At 45.9% G+C, this 21,658-nt stretch overlaps 1 protein-coding gene across 1 annotated transcript in view; it reads right to left on the reverse strand.

Moving 5' to 3' along the window:
• Positions 1 to 14,142, reverse strand: part of LOC140361281 (ceramide synthase-like) — an 86,183-nt gene extending 72,041 nt beyond the window's left edge. The window contains exon 1 of the mRNA XM_072447042.1: positions 13,826 to 14,142. Within this exon, the coding sequence (XP_072303143.1) occupies positions 13,826 to 13,947 (122 nt within the window). The 5' untranslated portion in view covers positions 13,948 to 14,142. The remainder of the gene's footprint in view (positions 1 to 13,825) is intronic.
• Positions 14,143 to 21,658: the final 7,516 nt, after the last annotated feature.

A 21,658-nucleotide genomic window follows, 5' to 3' on the forward strand; every position in this document is an offset into this window, starting at 1 on the left:
TCGCTCCACACTCCCGCTCCACACTCCCGCTCCACACTCCCGCTCCACACCCGCTCCACACTCCCGCTCCACACCCGCTCCACACCCGCTCCACACACCCGCTCCACACCCGCTCCACACCCGCTCCACACCCGCTCCACACCCGCTCCACACCCGCTCCACACCCGCTCCACACCCGCTCCACACTCGCTCCACACTCCAAGCCTTGAAATAATTATTTTTATGTCCCTGTCAACATGACAGGTACCGATCATTTGGTACCTGTCATGGCTAATTCTGAAACGGTCACAAGGAAAGGAAAACAGAATAACATAATTAATGAAAAATGAACTTTTATTAACATGTCTCTTTATCATTTACAGGCTGAGAAATAGATTTTCAAAGTTAGGGGCCAAGGGGGCCCCCTACCTAAAAAAGTTAGGGGCCCCCCAGCAATTTCAGGGGCCCACAAGCACGCGCGGCATCGCGGCGTCATAAGAACAAGATAAATGTGTTGTTTTAAATCTGGTTATTAGCATGTAAAACAATTTAAAGTACTTTTATTTGTTATTTGATATGAAGAGCACAAATACTGAATTCCTATAAACCAGAGATTATGATCTTTAAAACTGTTTAATTTAATATAATCATGTTTCTTAGATCCAAAATAAATACTGTTTACAGCATTTGACACAAGGAGATCTTATGGAATATATAAAATCACAGCCTACAAAATAAACTACTAACATATATACATTGCCCCGATGCTAACAACTCCAAAGGGGGCGGGGCCCTTGGGGCCCTTGGATACTTCCACATTGACATTGTCCCTAATGTGCAAAATTACAGCTTTTGTTGCAAACAACTTTAAAAAGACTGAATTGCGAACTGAGGAGAGATTGACGCCCGCCAACCTCGATATCACTTGTGGCGCAAAATTAGAGCGGGCATTTCCGAGTACAACCGAACGCAACCGAACGCAGCGGCCAATCAGATGCCCGCTTTCGTCGACATTAGATCACGGACACCGCTCGGCCAATGAGAAGCGAGAAGACTGCGAAGTGGCATGTCTGTCAAAACGAAACTTAAGCGATGGAAATGCGCGCGCACATGCTCCGCTGCTTCCTCCGCTGTACAAGTACAGCAATAATCCTGGTCTGTAGTACAGCGCGCCCGAGTTTGTGCAGAGGAATCGCTTTGGGCGGGTTCACCGCGCTATTTTTGCCTATTAAAAATATATATGACGGCGAAAAATTTGCACTTGCTCCACACTCGCTCCACACTCCCGCTCCACACTCGCTCCACACTCGCTCCACACTCGCTCCACACTCGCTCCACACTCCCGCTCCACACTCCCGCTCCACACTCGCTCCACACTCGCTCCACACTCCCGCTCCACACTCCCGCTCCACACTCCCGCTCCACACTCCCGCTCCACACTCCCGCTCCACACTCCCGCTCCACACCCGCTCCACACTCCCGCTCCACACTCCCGCTCCACACTCCCGCTCCACACTCGCTCCACACTCGCTCCACACTCGCTCCACACTCGCTCCACACTCGCTCCACACTCTCGCTCCACACTCGCTCCACACTCGCTCCACACTCGCTCCACACTCGCTCCACACTCGCTCCACACTCGCTCCACACTCTCGCTCCACACTCGCTCCACACTCGCTCCACACTCGCTCCACACTCTGCTTCCCTGTCACACTCGTACGTTTCAAACATGCCACACGCTCGTCTGCGGCGCCTTGAAACGGTCAACACTTCTATGGAAACAGCAGGAGGAGCACGACCGTGTTAGAATAATCTGATGTGAAACAGAAAGTCCGCGATGACACGAAGACAACGCCGTAAAGTGACAAAATGTAGAGCCACCGCTCCAAACACCAGCATCGCTGTCCCACACACAATGTTTTACAAACTAATGTCTTATTTTAAATTATGTGACAGAAACGCAAATTAATTCATACTATAACTGTCTGGTGACAAGTTAATTAGCCCTTTATATATTTTCTTTATATATTCTTTATATTCAAACAGAACACTTGGACTGGTGAAGTGAAATGTTGCTGTTTTGGGGACAAACTTATGTGAAATTAAGAATTTTTTTTTTTTTTTTAGGCAATTTGTTATTTGTTTATTACAATGAACTATAGCGTTTATTTAAAAAAAAAAACAATTTAAAATGCTTTTAAATGGTTTACGGAATGTACAAAAAAATTAACCGATTCATCGATTAATCGAAGAAAAAATAGATTAAAAATCGATTCATCGATTGCTAAAATAATCGATAGCTGCAGCCCTACTTTTAGTGTAACTTCTAAGTAACTTCGATGACCAATCATAAATAAGTAATCTGCTACTTTCTTCGAATCAAGTTTTTTGTTTTGTTTTCAAACAATAAAAGGGTTTAATGGGATTATCCTGTTTTCGGGTTATTGTGTTTGGCATAAAATAGCATAAAATGGTGTATCGTAATAATATTTTCTTTGCAATATCTGAGACTGTGACATAGAGAAATCTAGATATCGGCTCAAATCCATATTGGACCATCCCAACTGAAAATTGACAGGATTAAGAATGCAACGATTAATTTAGTAAATCAAGTAATTAGATTACAAAAAAAGCTTGATCATTCTATTGCATTGATGATTTGTTTACTTTGCATATTTAATTAAAAACATGTGAATCGCTCGGAACGACTTGTGGCGCTTTCGTTTCACACGGAGCTTGTTCCGCACGGACCTGCAGCAACTAACGCACAACAGAGAGAGAACGGCGTGTTTTAAACTCACGGATGCGACTGGGAAGAGTCTTGTTGTGTGAAAGAGCACAGAAGACCGCGAGAATGAAATAGAAAGTACGCGATTATGGGGCGACGACACTGAAGGCTGAAGTGAACAGCACACGGAGCTAATGCTGCAAAATGACTGCAGAGTTACAGCTCAAATGTGCTGCCTCTGAATGTCCACTCGTCCCCTGACCCCTCATTCCCTACATAGTCCTGCACTATTTAGCGATAGGACTTTCTCCTCACCACAGGTCACATGACTGGCATTTAGGTGAAAACAAGTCAACAAAACGGGTTAGAAAAAAATATTTATTACATAAATATTGGTAACGACTAATCATTACTCAAGTCATGGATCTCTCAACAACAAATGGACAGGATTATTCGACTTTTTGCCTGTGATGGTGACTCAAGCGAAGATTAATGCTAGTAAGTTTCCTTAATTATGTTCATATTTGCAGGTTCAATAGTGCATTTAAACAGTTCTTCTGCTTCATTTAGTCTGTTGTGTCCAGTTAAAGACCTGTCGCTATGGTTTTAACAACTCACCCAATGCATTGTGGACTATATAGACTAGTCTAGTGACCATCGCTGGACACTACTTTTCAAGATGCAGGGCAAATTGAATTGAGTTGAGGGAAATTTTGAGTGCACTAGTTATTTAAAAAAAACAAAATGTGTTATTTTAAGCTGAAACTCCTTATTTGTTACGTGTTTCTTACTATGAACTATAACATGTATATAAAAAAGATCCCTCTGCTTGTTTGAACGGGACTGAGGGCACATCTCAGATGCACTCCTTGCTAACCCTGACAGTTGACCTCTCTAAAGTCATATCTGAAGCACTGTATTCCTCCATGTACTGGCCCCGAGGCAATGAGGCTTCTAAGTACACGTTCCATTCAGTGAGCTTTAGTAAATTAGTGGGAGCGATATTCCAGTGGCTGAGTACTTTTGCTTTTGCTGGGCTAACAAGCTAGCACTGAGCAGCAGCCTATGCTAAGTGGAGCTCAGCAGAGGATTAGCAATAGCCTGGATTTAAGAGTGTTCAAATGAGCACTGGAGTGAACCGAAAACATGGGAGATGCTGCAAACCAATAGGCAGTGTGTACAGCAGCCCCCGGTGAGATCATTGTTAGCGTTACTACATCCAGTCCAGCATTTCCCCTCCCATTGAATAAGCAGAGTGCCCTGCCCCCAACAACCCTGTCAATCAAAGGATCCAGCGGTAATCACTGATCGTAAAAAACGAGGGTCTATATTAAAGAAATTACTGTTTTTGTAGAAATCCAGCCCACATTTTCTCTCGTGCTTCACCTGCCTAATCCAGTCCATGACTCCCACTGATCCGGTCAGCGTTTTGTATCTCCGTGGCTCCAACATGCTTTAACAAGCAGCAGGAGCAGGAGCAGCACCAGCAGGAACAGCAGCAGCAGCAGCAGCAGCAGGAGCAGCAGCAGCAGCAGCAGCAGCAGGAGCAGCAGCAGTAGCAGCAGCAGCAGCAGCAGCAGCAGCAGCAGCAGCAGCACCAGCAGCAGCAGGAGCAGCACCAGCAGGAACAGCAGCAGCAGTAGCAGCAGCAGCAGCAGTAGCAGCAGCAGCAGCAGGAGCAGCAGCAGCAGCAGCAGCAGCAGCAGCACCAGCAGCAGCAGGAACAGCAGCAGCAGCAGCAGCAGTAGCAGCAGCAGCAGCAGCAGCAGTACCAGCAGTAGCAGCAGCAGCAGGAACAGCAGCAGCAGGAGCAGCAGCAGCAGCAGCAGCAGCACCAGCAGGAACAGCAGCAGCAGGAGCAGCAGCAGGAGCAGCAGCAGGAACAGCAGCAGCAGCAGTAGCAGCAGCAGCAGCAGCAGTACCAGCAGTAGCAGCAGCAGCAGCACCAGCAGGAACATCAGCAGCAGGAGCAGCAGCAGGAACAGCAGCAGCAGCAGTAGCAGCAGCAGCAGCAGCAGCAGCAGTACCAGCAGTAGCAGCAGCAGGAGCAGCAGCACCAGCAGGAACAGCAGCAGCAGGAGCAGCAGCAGCAGTAGCAGCAGCAGCAGCAGTACCAGCAGTAGCAGCAGCAGCAGCAGGAGCAGCAGCACCAGCAGGAGCAGGAGCAGCAGCAGCAGCAGCAGCAGTAGCAGCAGCAGGAGCAGCAGCACCAGCAGTAGCAGCAGCAGCAGCAGCAGCAGCAGCACCAGCAGGAGCAGCAGCAGCAGCAGGAGCAGCAGCACCAGCAGGAACAGCAGTAGCACCAGCAGGAGCAGCAGCACCAGCAGTAGCAGCAGTAGCAGCAGCAGCAGCAGCAGCAGTAGCAGCAGCAGCACCAGCAGGAGCAGCAGCAGCAGCAGTAGCAGCAGCAGCAGCAGCAGCAGCAGCAGCAGCAGGAGCAGCAGCACCAGCAGCAGCAGCAGGAGCAGCAGCACCAGCAGCAGCAGCAGCAGCAGCAGCAGCAGCAGCAGCGCTGCTCCACGCAAACATGATCCATGGGACAGATGCAGAAACTGTCTCTGTTCAAGTTAAACTGGTTGTATCATAAGCAGGATTAATGTTCACTAGCAGTTTAGATAAAGCTGTTTGTAATATTTTTTTCAACACCCAAAATCACAACAGCCGTTGGAGGGCGACAGTGAAAAGCAGATGAAACGATGTTCAGAGGATGAGTTGAGTTGTGCTTGGGCTAATGTAAAGCGAAAGTGCCTTTTATTGCATCAGCGTTTAAGAAGATAATTCATTCATTAATGTATTTTCATTGAGTACTTGAGTTTCTCTGGAGCAGACGAGGCTTAGAGTCTTTATAGTTTCAAACTGAGCCTGAGACAGGTCAGTATTCTGTGGTAGAGTATGACCTGGTTTATGATTCATATCTCTGAAATTACTGGGCCTATCCACATGAAACAAAGACTGGCACAAAGTTCAAAATCTTTTCTGACACTAAATAAACAAAAGTGAAATTATGTTCTCACAATAGACTCAGAAAGTGCCGTTATTCAACTCCAATGGTGTGAATGTTGTCAGTTAAAAGGACTTTAGGCCACAAGATGAATATGAGATGTCTTTACATAGGCCCTCGCCCACAGTCTGAGATTATCACATCATCCAATCCCAGATCCTGAACAGCCTATTATATCTGTGTGAGGCTCAAATACTTAAAGATCATAGTGGACAGCGAGCGGACAACATGTTTCAGACTCTCCAAATGAGGCGGACGCTCCACACTTCTGTGGCACGTGTCTCAATGCAAACGCTTATGCAAAATATGAAAATAATGCCACAAAATTAATCTAAATATAAAACACTTGGGATGTCGTTGCTTTAAATTGTAATAGTATGTGTGTAAGTATGTGTGTAAGTATACATATGTATGTATGTATGTAAGTATGTGTGTAAGTATACATGTGTAAGTATGTGTGTAAGTATGTGTGTAAGTATACATGTGTAAGTATGTGTGTAAGTATGTGTGTAAGTATACGTGTGTAAGTATACATGTGTAAGTATATGTGTAAGTATATGTGTAAGTATACGTGTGTAAGTATACATGTGTAAGTATATGTGTAAGTATATGTGTAAGTATACGTGTGTAAGTATACATGTGTAAGTATATGTGTAAGTATATGTGTAAGTATACGTGTGTAAGTATACATGTGTAAGTATACATGTGTAAGTATATGTGTAAGTATACGTGTGTAAGTATACGTGTGTAAGTATACATGTGTAAGTATACATGTGTAAGTATATGTGTAAGTATACGTGTGTAAGTATACGTGTGTAAGTATACATGTGTAAGTATACATGTGTAAGTATATGTGTAAGTATACGTGTGTAAGTATACGTGTGTAAGTATACATGTGTAAGTATATGTGTAAGTATACGTGTGTAAGTATACATGTGTAAGTATATGTGTGTAAGTCGGTGTAATCCCTCATTCGTCCAGGCGTGTTCCATAGTAGAAAAAGCTTCAGTTGTAGTCATCTGGACTCAGTTTGAAAAAATATAATATATAATATTATAAAATATAATATATAATATTATAAAATATAATATATTTTTTCAAACTGAGTCCAGATGACTACAACTGAAGCTTTTTCTACTATATACGTGTGTAAGTATACGTGTGTAAGTATATGTGTAAGTATACGTGTGTAAGTATACGTGTGTAAGTATATGTGTAAGTATACGTGTGTAAGTATACGTGTGTAAGTATACATGTGTAAGTATACATGTGTAAGTATATGTGTAAGTATACGTGTGTAAGTATACATGTGTAAGTATATGTGTAAGTATACGTGTGTAAGTATACGTGTGTAAGTATACATGTGTAAGTATACATGTGTAAGTATATGTGTAAGTATACGTGTGTAAGTATACGTGTGTAAGTATATGTGTAAGTATACGTGTGTAAGTATACGTGTGTAAGTATACATGTGTAAGTATACATGTGTAAGTATATGTGTAAGTATACGTGTGTAAGTATACGTGTGTAAGTATACATGTGTAAGTATACATGTGTAAGTATACATGTGTAAGTATATGTGTAAGTATACGTGTGTAAGTATACATGTGTAAGTATACGTGTGTAAGTATACGTGTGTAAGTATACATGTGTAAGTATTAGGGCTGGGTATCATGGCCAATTTCCCAAAATCGATTTGATTTCGATTCATAACATCCTGAATCGATTAATCACGATTCGATTCAATTCAATCTGCTCTTAAATAATGAAAATGGCTCAACTGTGTTACAAAATACAAATGTACTTTATTTTTTTCTTAACAGGTTTTAAGTGCAAACTTGTAAATTGGACAGTTTAAACTTCAGCTGTAACAAAACTGTCTCAAAAAGTACAATTTTGAAACAAAGTAGTTTTTAGAGCTGTTTGTGAGGCTCAGTTCAGTGTGACGTGCATCAGCTGCTTTATCTCCACTGCACCAACCATTATTTGTAGCGTTGTCCGTCACGACTGCTGGGTCTTTGCTGGTCAGCCCCCCACCCCTGTACGGCCCCCCACTCCTGTATGGGCCCCCACCCCTGTATGGCCCCCCACTCCTGTATGGCCCCCCACCCCTGTATGGCCACCCACCCCTGTATCCCCCCCACCCCTGTATGGCCCCCCACTCCTGTATGGACCCCCACCCCTGTATGGCCCCCCACCCCTGTATGGCCCCCCACTCCTGTGGCCCCCGTCAACATATTAGCTATATTATTAGGGAGTGTCCACAGAGCCGCGCCGCGCGGCCGAAACTGCTATGTTATTTTGTGCCGCGGCTCCTGAAACTGCTGCGCTATTTGACCGCGCTGTTTTAGACCGCGCCGGGTTAAGGTTAGGGTTAAGGTTAGGGTTAGGGTCAGGGTTAGCCATGAGACTATATGGCAGTGCCGCGGTTCCTGAAACTGCTGGGCCATTTGACCGCGCCGCGGCTCTGCAGCCACGACCTTATTATTAGCGGTGTGGCTCGTCAGGAGTACGGGTGCGTAAATCTTTGCAGGCAAAAGTTGCGACGGCCTCTGTTATCTTTATGATCCGCGGAGAATCGGCTGGTAATGTTAGTGATTCCCTCAGTTTCATTTGTTTTGCCGGACAGCTTGTTGTCGGAAGCTAACGTTAGCGTAGTGTGATACCTGGTCAAGTGGTTTCTGAGGTTTCTAGTATTTCCACAATAACTGACCTCCGCTTCGCAGATTTTGCAAACCACTTTGGTTTTATCTGGCTCTTTGTTTTAAATCCGAAATGGTTCCAGAAGTCAGACTTGAGTTGGGACGGCTCGCTGAGCCCAGTTTGACCTGCGTCTTGCACGCTTGACAAGCGGACGTAAACGCGCCACTGCTGCGCCTGCACAAGACTTGATGGGGAAAAATCGATCTCATGCCGTATGAATCGATATTGCAAAAAATCAATCCAAAATCGATTAAATCGATTTTTTTACCCAGCCCTAGTAAGTATACATGTGTAAGTATACATGTGTAAGTATACATGTGTAAGTATACATGTGTAAGTATACATGTATACTTACATATGTGTAAGTATACAGGTGTAAGTATACAGGTGTAAGTGTACATGTGTAAGTGTACATGTGTAAGTGTACATGTGTAAGTATACATGTGTAAGTATACATGTGTAAGTATACATGTGTAAGTACTGGGCCAAATCCAGTTACGTGGACAAAGCCTCACGTTTGTCGGCACAAATGAAGATTAAAATGGCAAATTTGTCGACCCAATTCATAAAAAATAATGGAAAGGTTTTGTGCTTGTGGATATTTATTTCAAAAAGTGTGAGTGAAACATTGCTTTATTCCGGCCCCTTCCATCTGAAATGATCACGTCATGTGATTGTAGCGTTGGTGAACACAGAGTAAAGGAGGTAATCGAACAGATGGAGCCATTATAAGCGGATGCTTCGATTAATGCTACTTCCTTATGCAAAGAAGTCCTCAGAGCTATTATTAGAATAACCAAGTCACAAGTAACAGCCCGGAAGAGCCGTGTGCATTAAGCTGCGTTCATGTGATGTTAGAGTATACACTATAGCACTGTAGCAAAAGAAACCATTTTAGAAACATATCCATCCTTTTATTGTATTGTGATTAGATTTGCGGATAAAAGAGTATGATTGGGATCAGTGTTCATCCTAGAGCCCGGGTCAGTAATAGGCGGACCAGAATCTCTAACACGAAACTTTCAAATTATTCTTAATCTGATGTCTCTTTTATTCTGACTAAATAACAAGGAAGTGCAAAAACAGTCTTTGCGTGTAACACTAATCAGCCAATCACATCGCTGCATTCAGTGAAGTATTGCTCATGTCAGCTTTAGGCCTATATTCTACCTCAGATCAATCAAATATTTCAGTTCATTCTGAAACCATCATGAGACTATTTGATATGAAATATACTGAACTGGTGTATTAAGAATAACTAACCCTATTATAATACGATAAGGTTAAAATGTTTCGCTGTCTGGAATGAAAGAAGACTGATCCTAGGGAACATGGAGCACACAACGTGGGTCGTAGGTCTCACAGTGAGAGAGGGACAAAGATTGAACTCAGGAAGATAAGAAGAAGATAAACGTTAAACTGCTGAACGACAAAAGACACATTGTGACCTTGTTCGCAGAGTGAGACCTCCTCTCGCCGCGTCTCCAATCAATTTCTGTCAAAGGTCACCAACATTTAACACGAGCGCTCAAGGATCCAACGGGACACATGGTTTCATCAACTAACTTTACCAAGCTCTAAAAATACTTCTAGCATGTAGCGATAGCCTCTGCAAACCGCTGCATACTTCTAGCATGTAGCGTTAGCCTCTGCAAACCGCTGCATACGTCTAGCATGTAGCGTTAGCCTCTGCAAACCGCTGCATACTTCTAGCATGTAGCGTTAGCCTCTGCAAACCGCTGCATACTTCTAGCATGTAGCGATAGCCTCTGCAAACCGCTGCATACGTCTAGCATGTAGCGTTAGCCTCTGCAAACCGCTGCATACTTCTAGCATGTAGCGTTAGCCTCTGCAAACCGCTGCATACGTCTAGCATGTAGCGTTAGCCTCTGCAAACCGCTGCATACTTCTAGCATGTAGCGTTAGCCTCTGCAAACCGCTGCATACTTCTAGCATGTAGCGATAGCCTCTGCAAACCGCTGCATACTTCTAGCATGTAGCGTTAGCCTCTGCAAACCGCTGCATACTTCTAGCATGTAGCGATAGCCTCTGCAAACCGCTACGACTACGGCCCTAGAGACGATATTCGTCTTAGAAACGTTGGTACATTGTGTGAATACTGAGCCCCACGTCTCGTAGAATGAAAACATATAAAACATCTAGTGTTAATTAGTGTTTCAATTTTCTAATGATGCAGTTTTAGCAAGTTCTGTTTTATGTTAATATGTTGATCTTTTACCTAAAATACATTTCAGATCAGGACATAGTCCCACAGTCATATCTGCTGCTTAAACAAGACTTATTATGTCTTTGTCTTCAACATAATTCATTATTTCATATTGTAAGCATTTGATATCACAATATTAATTGATGAATATTGATAAAAGAAACAGGTGCAGCGTTGAAAACTGCAGCGCTGCTTTGCACCTGCTCATTTATGGTAAAGCGCTGCAAATGGCATCGCCGCAGAATCTGAGCTGTTTCACCGATAGAAAAGAGAATAATTGGAGATCTGCAACTGAATCTTTTTCTACAGCTGAACAACTTAAACACTGAGCAGTCGGCGCGTGTCAGGGCGTGTCAGGGCGTGTCAGGGGTCAGTGAAAACAGGGAGATGCAGGAGAATAACCATTACTCAAACATGCATGAATCACTCTAAATACAACTACAGTAAGAGGGTAAATGAGAAGAGAAAGCAATTATAACGTGGTTAAAAGTCCCTTTAAATCACCCAAGTCAGAGGTTTTGTCCTAGTTTAATATCTCTAATTACTGTGTCCACAAAGTATAAAGTATTTAAACTCACCTCAGAACAAAAACACGTGACATGTCTTCACAATGCTCCGATTACTATCGTCTGGCGATACAAACGCTCCTCGATATCCTGCAGATGATGTCACGCCACGATATGGCACAGTTTAGGAACTAATAGGTGTTTAGGACAGTATTTTGACGTTGAACCCTTACATGCACGTCCCGTTTAATGCACACAACAATCTGCAAACGTGACATCGTTTGGCGAAATGTACCACAGAACTCACGGCGATATATCGACACAGAAGCCCCAGATATGGATTTAGCACGTTCTTTTCTTTGAAGCTGGAGGGTATGAATCGTGGCTTCTTGGGATTGTCTCATTTTAACTCGATAACAAGTTAATTATGTAATTTTGAAATGATTGCGTGAGTTCCAGATTTTCAAACAAAAGGCCAAGAATCAGGGCCGCAATTAACGATTATTTTAGAGGTCGACAAGTTTAACAATTATCTCTACTCGATTATCAACCGAGTAAAGGTTGAAATGACGACTGAAGCCTTCAAGATACAGAATGTTTATCTTATTATTGATAAAAAAATCTTTCCATATGTTTTAGACAGAGAACAATCATCAAAACACGACTACAACTATGTTCTTAGTCGAATAGTCGATCGTTGCAGCTTTATAAACTATTCCCATGTTATTATCATTCTTGAACGGTTCTTGTGGTGACAGTTAGTTCCCCGGGCAACTTGGTGTCCTCAGGGGCGGATGAGAAGACGAGTCACGTGCTCCATATGACGGCTTTTCTTCTTAAATGGAACAAACCAAAGGAGTTGTGCAAAGCGCACGTCACTGCATCGCTCAGAGCCTCGTCCAGCACCTGAGCACCAGAACCCTGAGCACCGGAACCCAGAGCACCAGAACCCTGAGCACCAGAACCCAGAGCACCGGAACCCTGAGCACCGGAACCCAGAGCACCAGAACCCTGAGCACCAGAACCCTGAGCACCAGAACCCTGAGCACCGGAACCCAGAGCACCAGAACCCTGAGCACCGGAACCCTGAGCACCGGAACCCTGAGCACCGGAACCCAGAGCACCGGAACCCTGAGCACCGGAACCCAGAGCACCAGAACCCTGAGCACCAGAACCCTGAGCACCAGAACCCTGAGCACCGGAACCCAGAGCACCGGAACCCAGAGCACCGGAACCCTGAGCACCGGAACCCTGAGCACCGGAACCCAGAGCACCAGAACCCTGAGCACCAGAACCCTGAGCACCAGAACCCAGAGCACCAGAACCCTGAGCACCAGAACCCAGAGCACCAGAACCCTGAGCACCGGAACCCAGAGCACCGGAACCCTGAGCACCAGAACCCTGAGCACCAGAACCCTGAGCACCGGAACCCAGAGCACCAGAACCCTGAGCACCAGAACCCTGAGCACCAGAACCCAGAGCACCAGAACCCTGAGCACCAGAACCCAGAGCACCAGAACCCAGAGCACCAGAACCCTGAGCACCGGAACCCAGAGCACCGGAACCCTGAGCACCAGAACCCTGAGCACCAGAACCCTGAGCACCAGAACCCTGAGCACCAGAACCCTGAGCACCGGAACCCAGAGCACCAGAACCCTGAGCACCAGAACCCTGAGCACCAGAACCCAGAGCACCAGAACCCAGAGCACCAGAACCCTGAGCACCAGAACCCTGAGCACCGGAACCCTGAGCACCAGAACCCAGAGCACCAGAACCCTGAGCACCAGAACCCAGAGCACCAGAACCCAGAGCACCAGAACCCTGAGCACCAGAACCCTGAGCACCAGAACCCTGAGCACCAGAACCCTGAGCACCAGAACCCAGAGCACCAGAACCCTGAGCACCAGAACCCAGAGCTCCAGAACCCAGAGCACCAGAACCCTAGGCACCAGAACCCTGAGTGTGTTTGTGTTCTACTGACGGTTCCTGTCCGGTTCCTCGCAGAACTTGCCGATGACCGGAACCCAGAGCACCAGAACCCTGAGCACCAGAACCCTGAGCACCAGAACCCTGAGCACCAGAACCCTGAGTACCGGAACCCAGAGCACCAGAACCCAGAGCACCAGAACCCTGAGCACCAGAACCCTGAGCACCAGAACCCAGAGCACCAGAACCCAGAGCACCAGAACCCTGAGCACCAGAACCCTGAGCACCAGAACCCTGAGCACCAGAACCCAGAGCACCAGAACCCTGAGCACCAGAACCCAGAGCTCCAGAACCCTGAGCACCAGAACCCTGAGCACCAGAACCCAGAGCACCAGAACCCTAGGCACCAGAACCCTGAGTGTGTTTGTGTTCTACTGACGGTTCCTGTCCGGTTCCTCGCAGAACTTGCCGATGATCGAAGCCGATTTCGTCGCGGTGCGGCTTATTACACCGGTATTATCTGAGTAGAAGTCTGCAAAAACACACATCCGCGCCGCAAAAAGGCGCAGTGTTGAATGGACAGTATAACGCACTAGCTCACGCGGCTAACGGTGAGGCTATCCAAACAACTAGCCACAAACTAGCTTCAGCCCAAAATGCAACTGCGACACCGCAGAATAAACCACATGGTGCAAATCCCAAGGTCCTGTTATGAAAAGGTGAAAAAACGGGAAAGGACTGATATGGCGCTTTACCTCTCGCTGACCAGCACCACGTCGGCATCGCTCCAGCGGCTGAACACGCGCGGCAGGATCCTCCGAAACGCGAGGAACAGACCGGGAAAAACTACGGCACCGCTAGCCAAAACTTTCCACATCCTGGCGAGGGATGTGCGCACACCAGCCCGGATCCCTGCTACGTTTCCCCCGCGGGACACTTGAGAGGCCTTCACGAGCGGCTACGAGGCATTTTCCGCGGGGCTTCGCTGGGGGTTCTGCGGGCTTCGGTCATCCGCAGACGGAGGGAGCGGGATTCAGCAGCGGCAGCAGCAGCACCAGTGTCAAGACCACGGCGCTCAGGCACGGGAGGAGGCGCGGCTTCCGGTCATTCCGTCAGAATAAAGCACACAGGAAGTACGCGTTTGATGACATCCGTAATAGAAAATAAAATAGAGCCATTCATTTACAACTCCCTTTACTGTAGAATAATAAGATAAGATAATCCTTTATTGTCCACGCATGGGGAAATTTCATTGATACAACGCAGGTAGATACAGAGGAAAAGGACAGATGACAGATTATAGGAAGTTTAAAAATGAATAATGAAGGAATTGTAAGTAATACTACAGGATTATAATGATCGTGATCGCGTACAAGCGAATGTGTTTGTTCGCTGGATTTTACTGTGAGACAAACACAAACTGTATGTACTGTTTTCATATAAAAAGAATCAAACAATATTTGTACATTTTATTTGTATGCACATACGTAAATCTGAAAAGGGACACAACCAGGTTTGAATAGTTTGCTTCATTTTCTTGACATTTTAAATCCAAAAAGAATTACGAAGGGGATCTTGGAATTCTTATTTAGTTTAACCCTAACCCAATTTAACTGAGATTTTTTGTAAAAATTCAAGAGTAAAAATGTTATTGGATCTAAGATTGTAAACGTTGGTGCGTGTCGCATAATAAATGGATTCAGTTCAATTATTAAAAAAAAAAAACTTTCATTCCGATTATACAGTTTTTTTGTTTGATCAGTTTGTTTGCTTAGATCTCTGATTTTTTCTGTTCATCTGCCGTGGTTCACCAAAAATAACATAACATATAACATAACTCTTAATAACTACAGTTTTTTTTCTTGTGTAAAATATAATAAAAAAGGAACAATTAAGATACAAACCGGTTTCATAGAATTTGGGTTGTCATTATTAGGTTCAATACTTTTCAAATTAATTTCATAAAAAAACACAAAATTTGTGTTCTTAATACACTTTTTAGTGTAGTAATATGACAAGTAGACTTATACACACATATTATGTTCTTGCGCCCTCTGGTGGCTGCAACTGGATCAGGCTAATGTGCTCTATAGCCCTCTATATAAGACGGTTTAAAATGACAGTAAGAGCATTATATTATATAATATTATAGAACATGGGCTGGATCTTCTAATGATCTTTCTTCTCAGTGAAAAACAGAAGACACAAGACTTTTTTTCAAAGGTCAAATCAGTCAAGACATGAATACAAAGCTGATGGGATTTTATTTAACACCAAAGATAATCAAAACAATGTGACATTCTCTGTTGACCTTTCGAGGTAAATATTTTACTGCTTTTAATCTTGTGATTAAATCAAATCACACACATTCGTGAATTCCAGTGGTTACTTCACAGTAAAAGGGCAGATGCAAATCGGGATATCTCATGGTTAGAAGAAACATCACAATTTTACGCTTTGTCATAATTATTGAAATGTAATCGGTCAATCAGCCAAAATGGTGCACAAGATGTTAAACAGAATACAAGTAAGAACACAAATTAAAAATAACTATTTATTAAGCCTAGTTGTCTTTTTGGAACAGCGATTTGTCAAAAGGTTCTTAATCAATTCAATTCAATTTACGAGCCTGTTTACAGTGAAAATGCATGTATTTCAAGGTACATTTTTGATCAATAAAAGTAAAGTAGACCCTTCCAGAGTTTGTAAAGAACCCCTGCAGCAGTTAGCGCTGATGTATTTTCTATGGGACAGTTAGCATTAGCGTTAGCCTCCAAACATCACAAACTGAAACCACTTGACCACACGAGAGTAACACCAGAGCCTCGATAGAAAACAACACGTGTAGAAGTGTTTTGATGAATAACTGATGTAGCAATCAGAGCCAGAATTAGCATAAGGGCTAACAACTGCTACTAAACATATCTAACATCATGTCGAATGATAATGTATCAAAAATATAGCGAACCACAACAGTTTGACAATTACATTTCGGTTTTATTTCATCATGCACCACAAACATTAGTGAACAAGTAAAAATAGAACTGGAAGTTCGGCTATATTTAGACTTTTATGCTGGTAAATGGAGGTTTTTACAGAATAAACGAGTGAAGCACTGAACTGTTAATGTGAGGAGAGAGAAGCTCGATATCTTTTAACAATTGCCTCCCAGGGGATGAATAAAGCATGTTATTCTATAGAAATTCTAAATGATAGAGGAACGGAAACCAGAAAACTATATTATATCCTACATAAAAATATGTAGGACTAAAAAAATGTCTCTTTCACGTTGCTATACGATTGGTCAGAACATTAAACCTAAACATCCAGAAGGTAAATGAAATCCTAAAGGATTTGGTGAAACGCTCTGTACGTAAAGGTGTTAATGGTGATGTGGACCCTACGTACTCAACACAAGCAGATCTCGTACAACTGATTTAATGTCAGTCTAACTTTATACAAGCCCTGGTATAAAGTGAAGAGCAGCATTTTTCATAGTTTTTACTTTTTGGACAGGTTTGAAGCACTTTTCCTGAATAAAAGCTTTATAGGACAGTTATTATGCATTATTTGTTTAGTTATTGAAGTTTAAACCTGCTCTCGAGTACTTTTACTTTGGCATCTCATGTTTAAATTGTTTGCAGAAAAACAAAATGACTTCCTGTCACGCTCGTGTTTCATACTGCATCTGGCTCCATCTACTGGCTGCAGAGGGCATTACATGCTGTAGGTGAGATAAACAAAGCAAGCTTGTCCCAACATGCAGTTATAATGATCGTGAATTGAGGCAGAAATGGTCCGAAGGAGTTTGGTGATGATCTATTATGACGACTTAAAAACATTCAAACTTAAAAAGGTCTCTGCGATCCGGGCAATTCAGAATTCTATTCTGAGTGGTTTTGACGCTCGGAGGGGAGAGGACTTTCTGACCAGGAGTCATCAAACTAGTGTGGATATAGGTAAATGCTACGCTAATTCATTTTTGGATAGTATGTGTGCATAATAGATCATTACATTTAGTCCAACGAGATTCACTTTGTCGTCTGATACTTTATTATCATTAGGTTAACGACAGATATATATTTGAGCAACTCTTAAACTAATAAACTGGTGGTAAGCGAGTTCCTTCTGATGCTACTCCTCAACACACAGTCAATTCTATTCAAAGTTTTGTCCTCCTTAGAACTAGCATCCTGTAAGATAAGATAAGATCCATCCATCCATCTTCTGCCGCTTTATCCGGGGCCGGGTCGCGGGGGCAGCAGTCTGAGCAGGGACTCCCAGACTTCCCCCTCCCCAGACACTTCCTCTAACTCCTCCGGGGGGATCCAGAGGCGTTCCCAGGCCAGCCGAGAGACATAGTCTCTCCAGCGTGTCCTGGGTCTTCCCCGGGGCCTCTTCCCGGTGGGACATGCCTGAAACACCTCCCGAGGGAGGCGCCCAGGAGGCTCCGGAACAGATGCCCGAGCCACCTCAGCTGGCTCCTCTCGACGTGGAGGAGCAGCGGCTCTATTCCGAGCTCCCCCCCTGTGGCCGAGCTCCTCACCTTATCTCTAAGGGAGCGCCCAGCCACACGGCGGAGGAAACTCATTTCGACCGCTTGTATCCGCGATCTTGTTCTTTCGGTCATTACCCAAATCTCATGACCATAGGTGAGGTCAGAACGTAGACCGACCGGTAAATTAAGAGCTTTGCCTTTCGGCTCAGCTCCTTCTTCACCACAACAGTCAATGCAGCGACTGCATCACTGCAGCCGCTGCATCGATCTAACTGTCGATCTCACGCTCCATCCTTCCCTCACTCGTGAACAAGACCCCGAGATACTTGAACTCCTCCACTTGGGGCAAGGACACCCCACCCACCTGGAGAGGGCAAGCCACCTTTTTCCGGTTGAGAACCATGGCCTCGGATTTGGAGGTGCTGATTCTCATCCCAGCCGCTTCACACTCGGCTGCAAACCGTCCCAGTGCATGTTGCAGGTCCGGGTTTGATGGAGCCATCAGGACAACATCGTCTGCAAACAGCAGAGATGGAATCCTGTAGTCCCCAAACCGGACACCCTCCGACCCCTGACTGCGCCTAGAAATTCTGTCCATAAAAATTATGAACAGAACCCGTGACAAAGCGCAGCCCTGGCGGAGTCCCTCATGCACTGGGAACAGGTCTGACTTACTGCAGTGAACACAGCTCCTGCTCCGGTCATACAGGGACCGGACAGCCCTGAGCAAAGGGCCCCAGACCTCGCACTCCCGGAGCACCCCCCAAAGGACGCCCCGAGGGACACGGTCGAAAGCCTTCTCCAGATCCACAAAGCACATGTGGACTGGTTGGGCAAACTCCCATGAACCCTCGAGCACCCGATGGAGGGCATAGAGCTGGTCCAGTGTTCCACAACCGGGACCAAAACCACTCTGCTCCTCCTGAATCCGAGGTTCGACTATCGGTCGGATTCTCCTCTCCAGTACCTTGGAATAGACCTTACCCGGGAGGCTGAGGAGTGTGATCCCTCTGTAGTTGGAACACACCCTCCGGTCCCCCTTCTTGAACAGAGGGACCACCACCCCGGTCTGCCATTCCAGAGGCACGGTCCCCGAACGCCACGCGATGTTGCAGAGACGTGTCAACCAAGACAGTCCTACAACATCCAGATACTTTAGGTACTCAGGGCGGATCTCATCCACCCCCGGAGCCACCGAGGAGTTTACGAACAACCTCAGTGACTTCAGCTTGGGTGATGGATGAGCCAGTCTCTGAGTCCCCGGTCTCTACTTCCTCTTCGGAAGACGTGACTGAGGGATTAAGGAGATCCTCAAAGTATTCCTTCCACCGTCCGACGACATCCCCAGTCAAGGTCAGCAGGCCTCCACCCACACCGTAAACGGTGTTGGTGAGACACTGCTTCCCCCTCCTGAGGCGCCGGACGGTTTGCCAGAATTTCTTTGGTGCCGACCGATAGTCCTCCTCCATGGCCTCCCCGAACTCCTCCCAGGCCCGGGTTTTTGCCTCTGCGACAGCACGAGCCGCGGCTCGCTTGGCCTGCCGATACCCGTCGATGACCTTCGGAGACCTACAAGCCAGAGTGGCCTGATAGGCCTCCTTCTTCAGTCTGACGGCATCCCTTACTTCCGGTGTCCACCACCGGGTTCGGGGGTTGCCGCCACGACAGGCACCGGAGACCTTGCGACCACAGCTCTGAGCAGCCGCATCAACAATGGAGGCGGAGAACATGGTCCACTCGGACTCAATGTCCCCAACCTCCCCCGGGACATGGGAGAAACTCTCCCGGAGGTGCGAGTTGAATACCCTACTGACAGAGGGCTCCACTAGACGTTCCCAACAGACCCTCACAATGCGCTTGGGTCTGCCAAGTCTGTTCGGCTTCCTCCTCCGCCAGCGGATCCAACTCACCACCAGGTGGTGATCGGTTGACAACTCTGCCCCTCTCTTCACCCGAGTGTCCAAGACACGCGGCCGGAGGTCAGATGACACGACAACAAAGTCGATCATTGACCTCCGGCCTAGGGTGTCCTGGTGCCATGTGCACTGATGAACACCCTTGTGCTTGAACATGGTGTTCGTTATGGACAATCCGTGGCTAGCACAGAAGTCCAATAACTGAACACCGCTCGGGTTCAGATCGGGGAAGCCGTTCTTCCTGATCACCCCTCTCCAGGTGTCACTGTCATTGCCCACGTGGGCGTTGAAGTCCCCCAGTAGAACAACGGAGTCCCCGGTCGGTGCACTGTCCAGTACCCCTCCCAAGGACTCCAAGAAGGCACTCTGCACTGCTATTCGGCCCGTAGGCCGCCACAACAGTGAGAGACCTGTCCCCCACCCGAAGGCGGAGGGACGCGACCCTCTCGTTCACTGGGGAAAACTCCAACACGTGGCGGCTGAGCTGAGGGGCTATCAGCAAGCCCACACCAGCCCGCCGCCTCTCCCCGCGGGCAACACCAGAGAAGTGGAGCGTCCAGTCCCTCTCGAGGAGATGGGTTCAGACCCCAAACTGTGCGTGGAGGTGAGGCTGACTATATCTAGTCGGTATCGTTCAACCTCCCGCACAAGCTCAGGCTCTTTCCCCCCCAGCGAGGTGACATTCCATGTCCCCAGAGTTAGTCTCTGTTTCTGGAGATCTGGTCGCCGAGGCCCCTGCCGTCGACTGCTGCCCAGATCTCTCTGCACCGGTCCCTTATGGATCCTCCTGCGGGTGGTGGGCCCACGGGAGGGCGGCCCCACGTCGCTCTTTCGGGCTGTGCCCGGCCGGGCCCCGTGGGGTAAGACCCGGCCACCAGGCGCTCGCCATGGAGCACCCATCCCAGGCCTGGCTCCAGGATGGGGCCCCAGTGACGCCGATCCGGGCGACGTAAACTGCCTTGTTCTTGTAGTCATCATAAGAGGCTTCTGAAGATAAGATAAGATAAGATATTGCTTTATTGTCCACACATGGGAAAATTTCATCTAGTGGGATAGTCCTGTTATAGTCCAATAAGCCTCTCCTTATTATGGGTGGGTGATGCCATGGAGACAATGTAGATGTGTCAGTTTTGTGAATGATTAATGAAGTTATAAAAACAACGGTAAAACAAATTGATGGTACATAAAATAAATGTTATTTCCTTGAATCAATTTCTAGCAGGAAGCACTTCTCTCTGGATTTGAAGGGGACATATTATAATACTTTGTCTCAAGTATTTGAAACTGTAACATACATAGATCATTATTTATGTTACTTGGCCATTGCAAACGGCAGTATGGATCTGAAATAGCTGTGTGTTGGACTGCGACACATATTAATCAGGCGTTACACAGGATTCTTGCAACACTCAGTGCTCTGAACTTCTATATCCGCTTTTTGCTTTGATAAAAAAAAAAAAAAAAAAAAAGATCAAATCATGAAACTTTGCTGTTGGCTCTTATAAACACAATTATATATCACATTGACATTATTTGTTTTGACCCCTGTTCGTCCAGGTTTAGCCTTGCTTGAAGAAAGAATTATTCTTCTATAACATTCCCAATCTCCAGATGGGAATTAGCTCCATCAGGAGAAAGCAGATCACTCCAGACCTCGCACTGGGCTCTCAGGTAGCAGCTGGCTAACGCTAACGCTAATGCTAACACTTACACACAACTACAGTGGCTTGTAGTTGGGGCAATCAAGTCAAGCAGTGATTGACCAATAAAATATTCTTATCATATTAATGTATTATATTTAAATTGCTTCACAGTATATGTATGTGTGACAGGACGACTCATTCATATGTTCATTTGTCACGCACTCTCCGTGTTCAGGGGCCCGTTCATGCTCCGCTCTCAATTATTTATTTATTTCAGGACATAGCATTTGGACGAACCAGATGCAATGTTTTAAGTGTATGTAGCAGAATATGCTAATTTCCATTAGCATGTCCATTGGGCAAATTTAGAGTTGCCAATTTGCCTAACACAGGCATGTCTTTGGACGGTGGGAGGAAGCCGAAGAACCCAGAGAGACCCCACGGGGAGGACATGCAGACCCAGAGAGATCATGTGATGTTGGTCTGGTCCGGGAATCGAACCCATGGATCTGTGCCACAATGAATAGGCCA

Source organism: Eucyclogobius newberryi, unplaced genomic scaffold (assembly GCF_026437365.1).
Source record: "Eucyclogobius newberryi isolate DKJ021-1_F unplaced genomic scaffold, fEucNew1.0.hap1 SCAF_15, whole genome shotgun sequence".
Taxonomy (NCBI): Eukaryota; Metazoa; Chordata; class Actinopteri; order Gobiiformes; family Gobiidae; genus Eucyclogobius; species Eucyclogobius newberryi.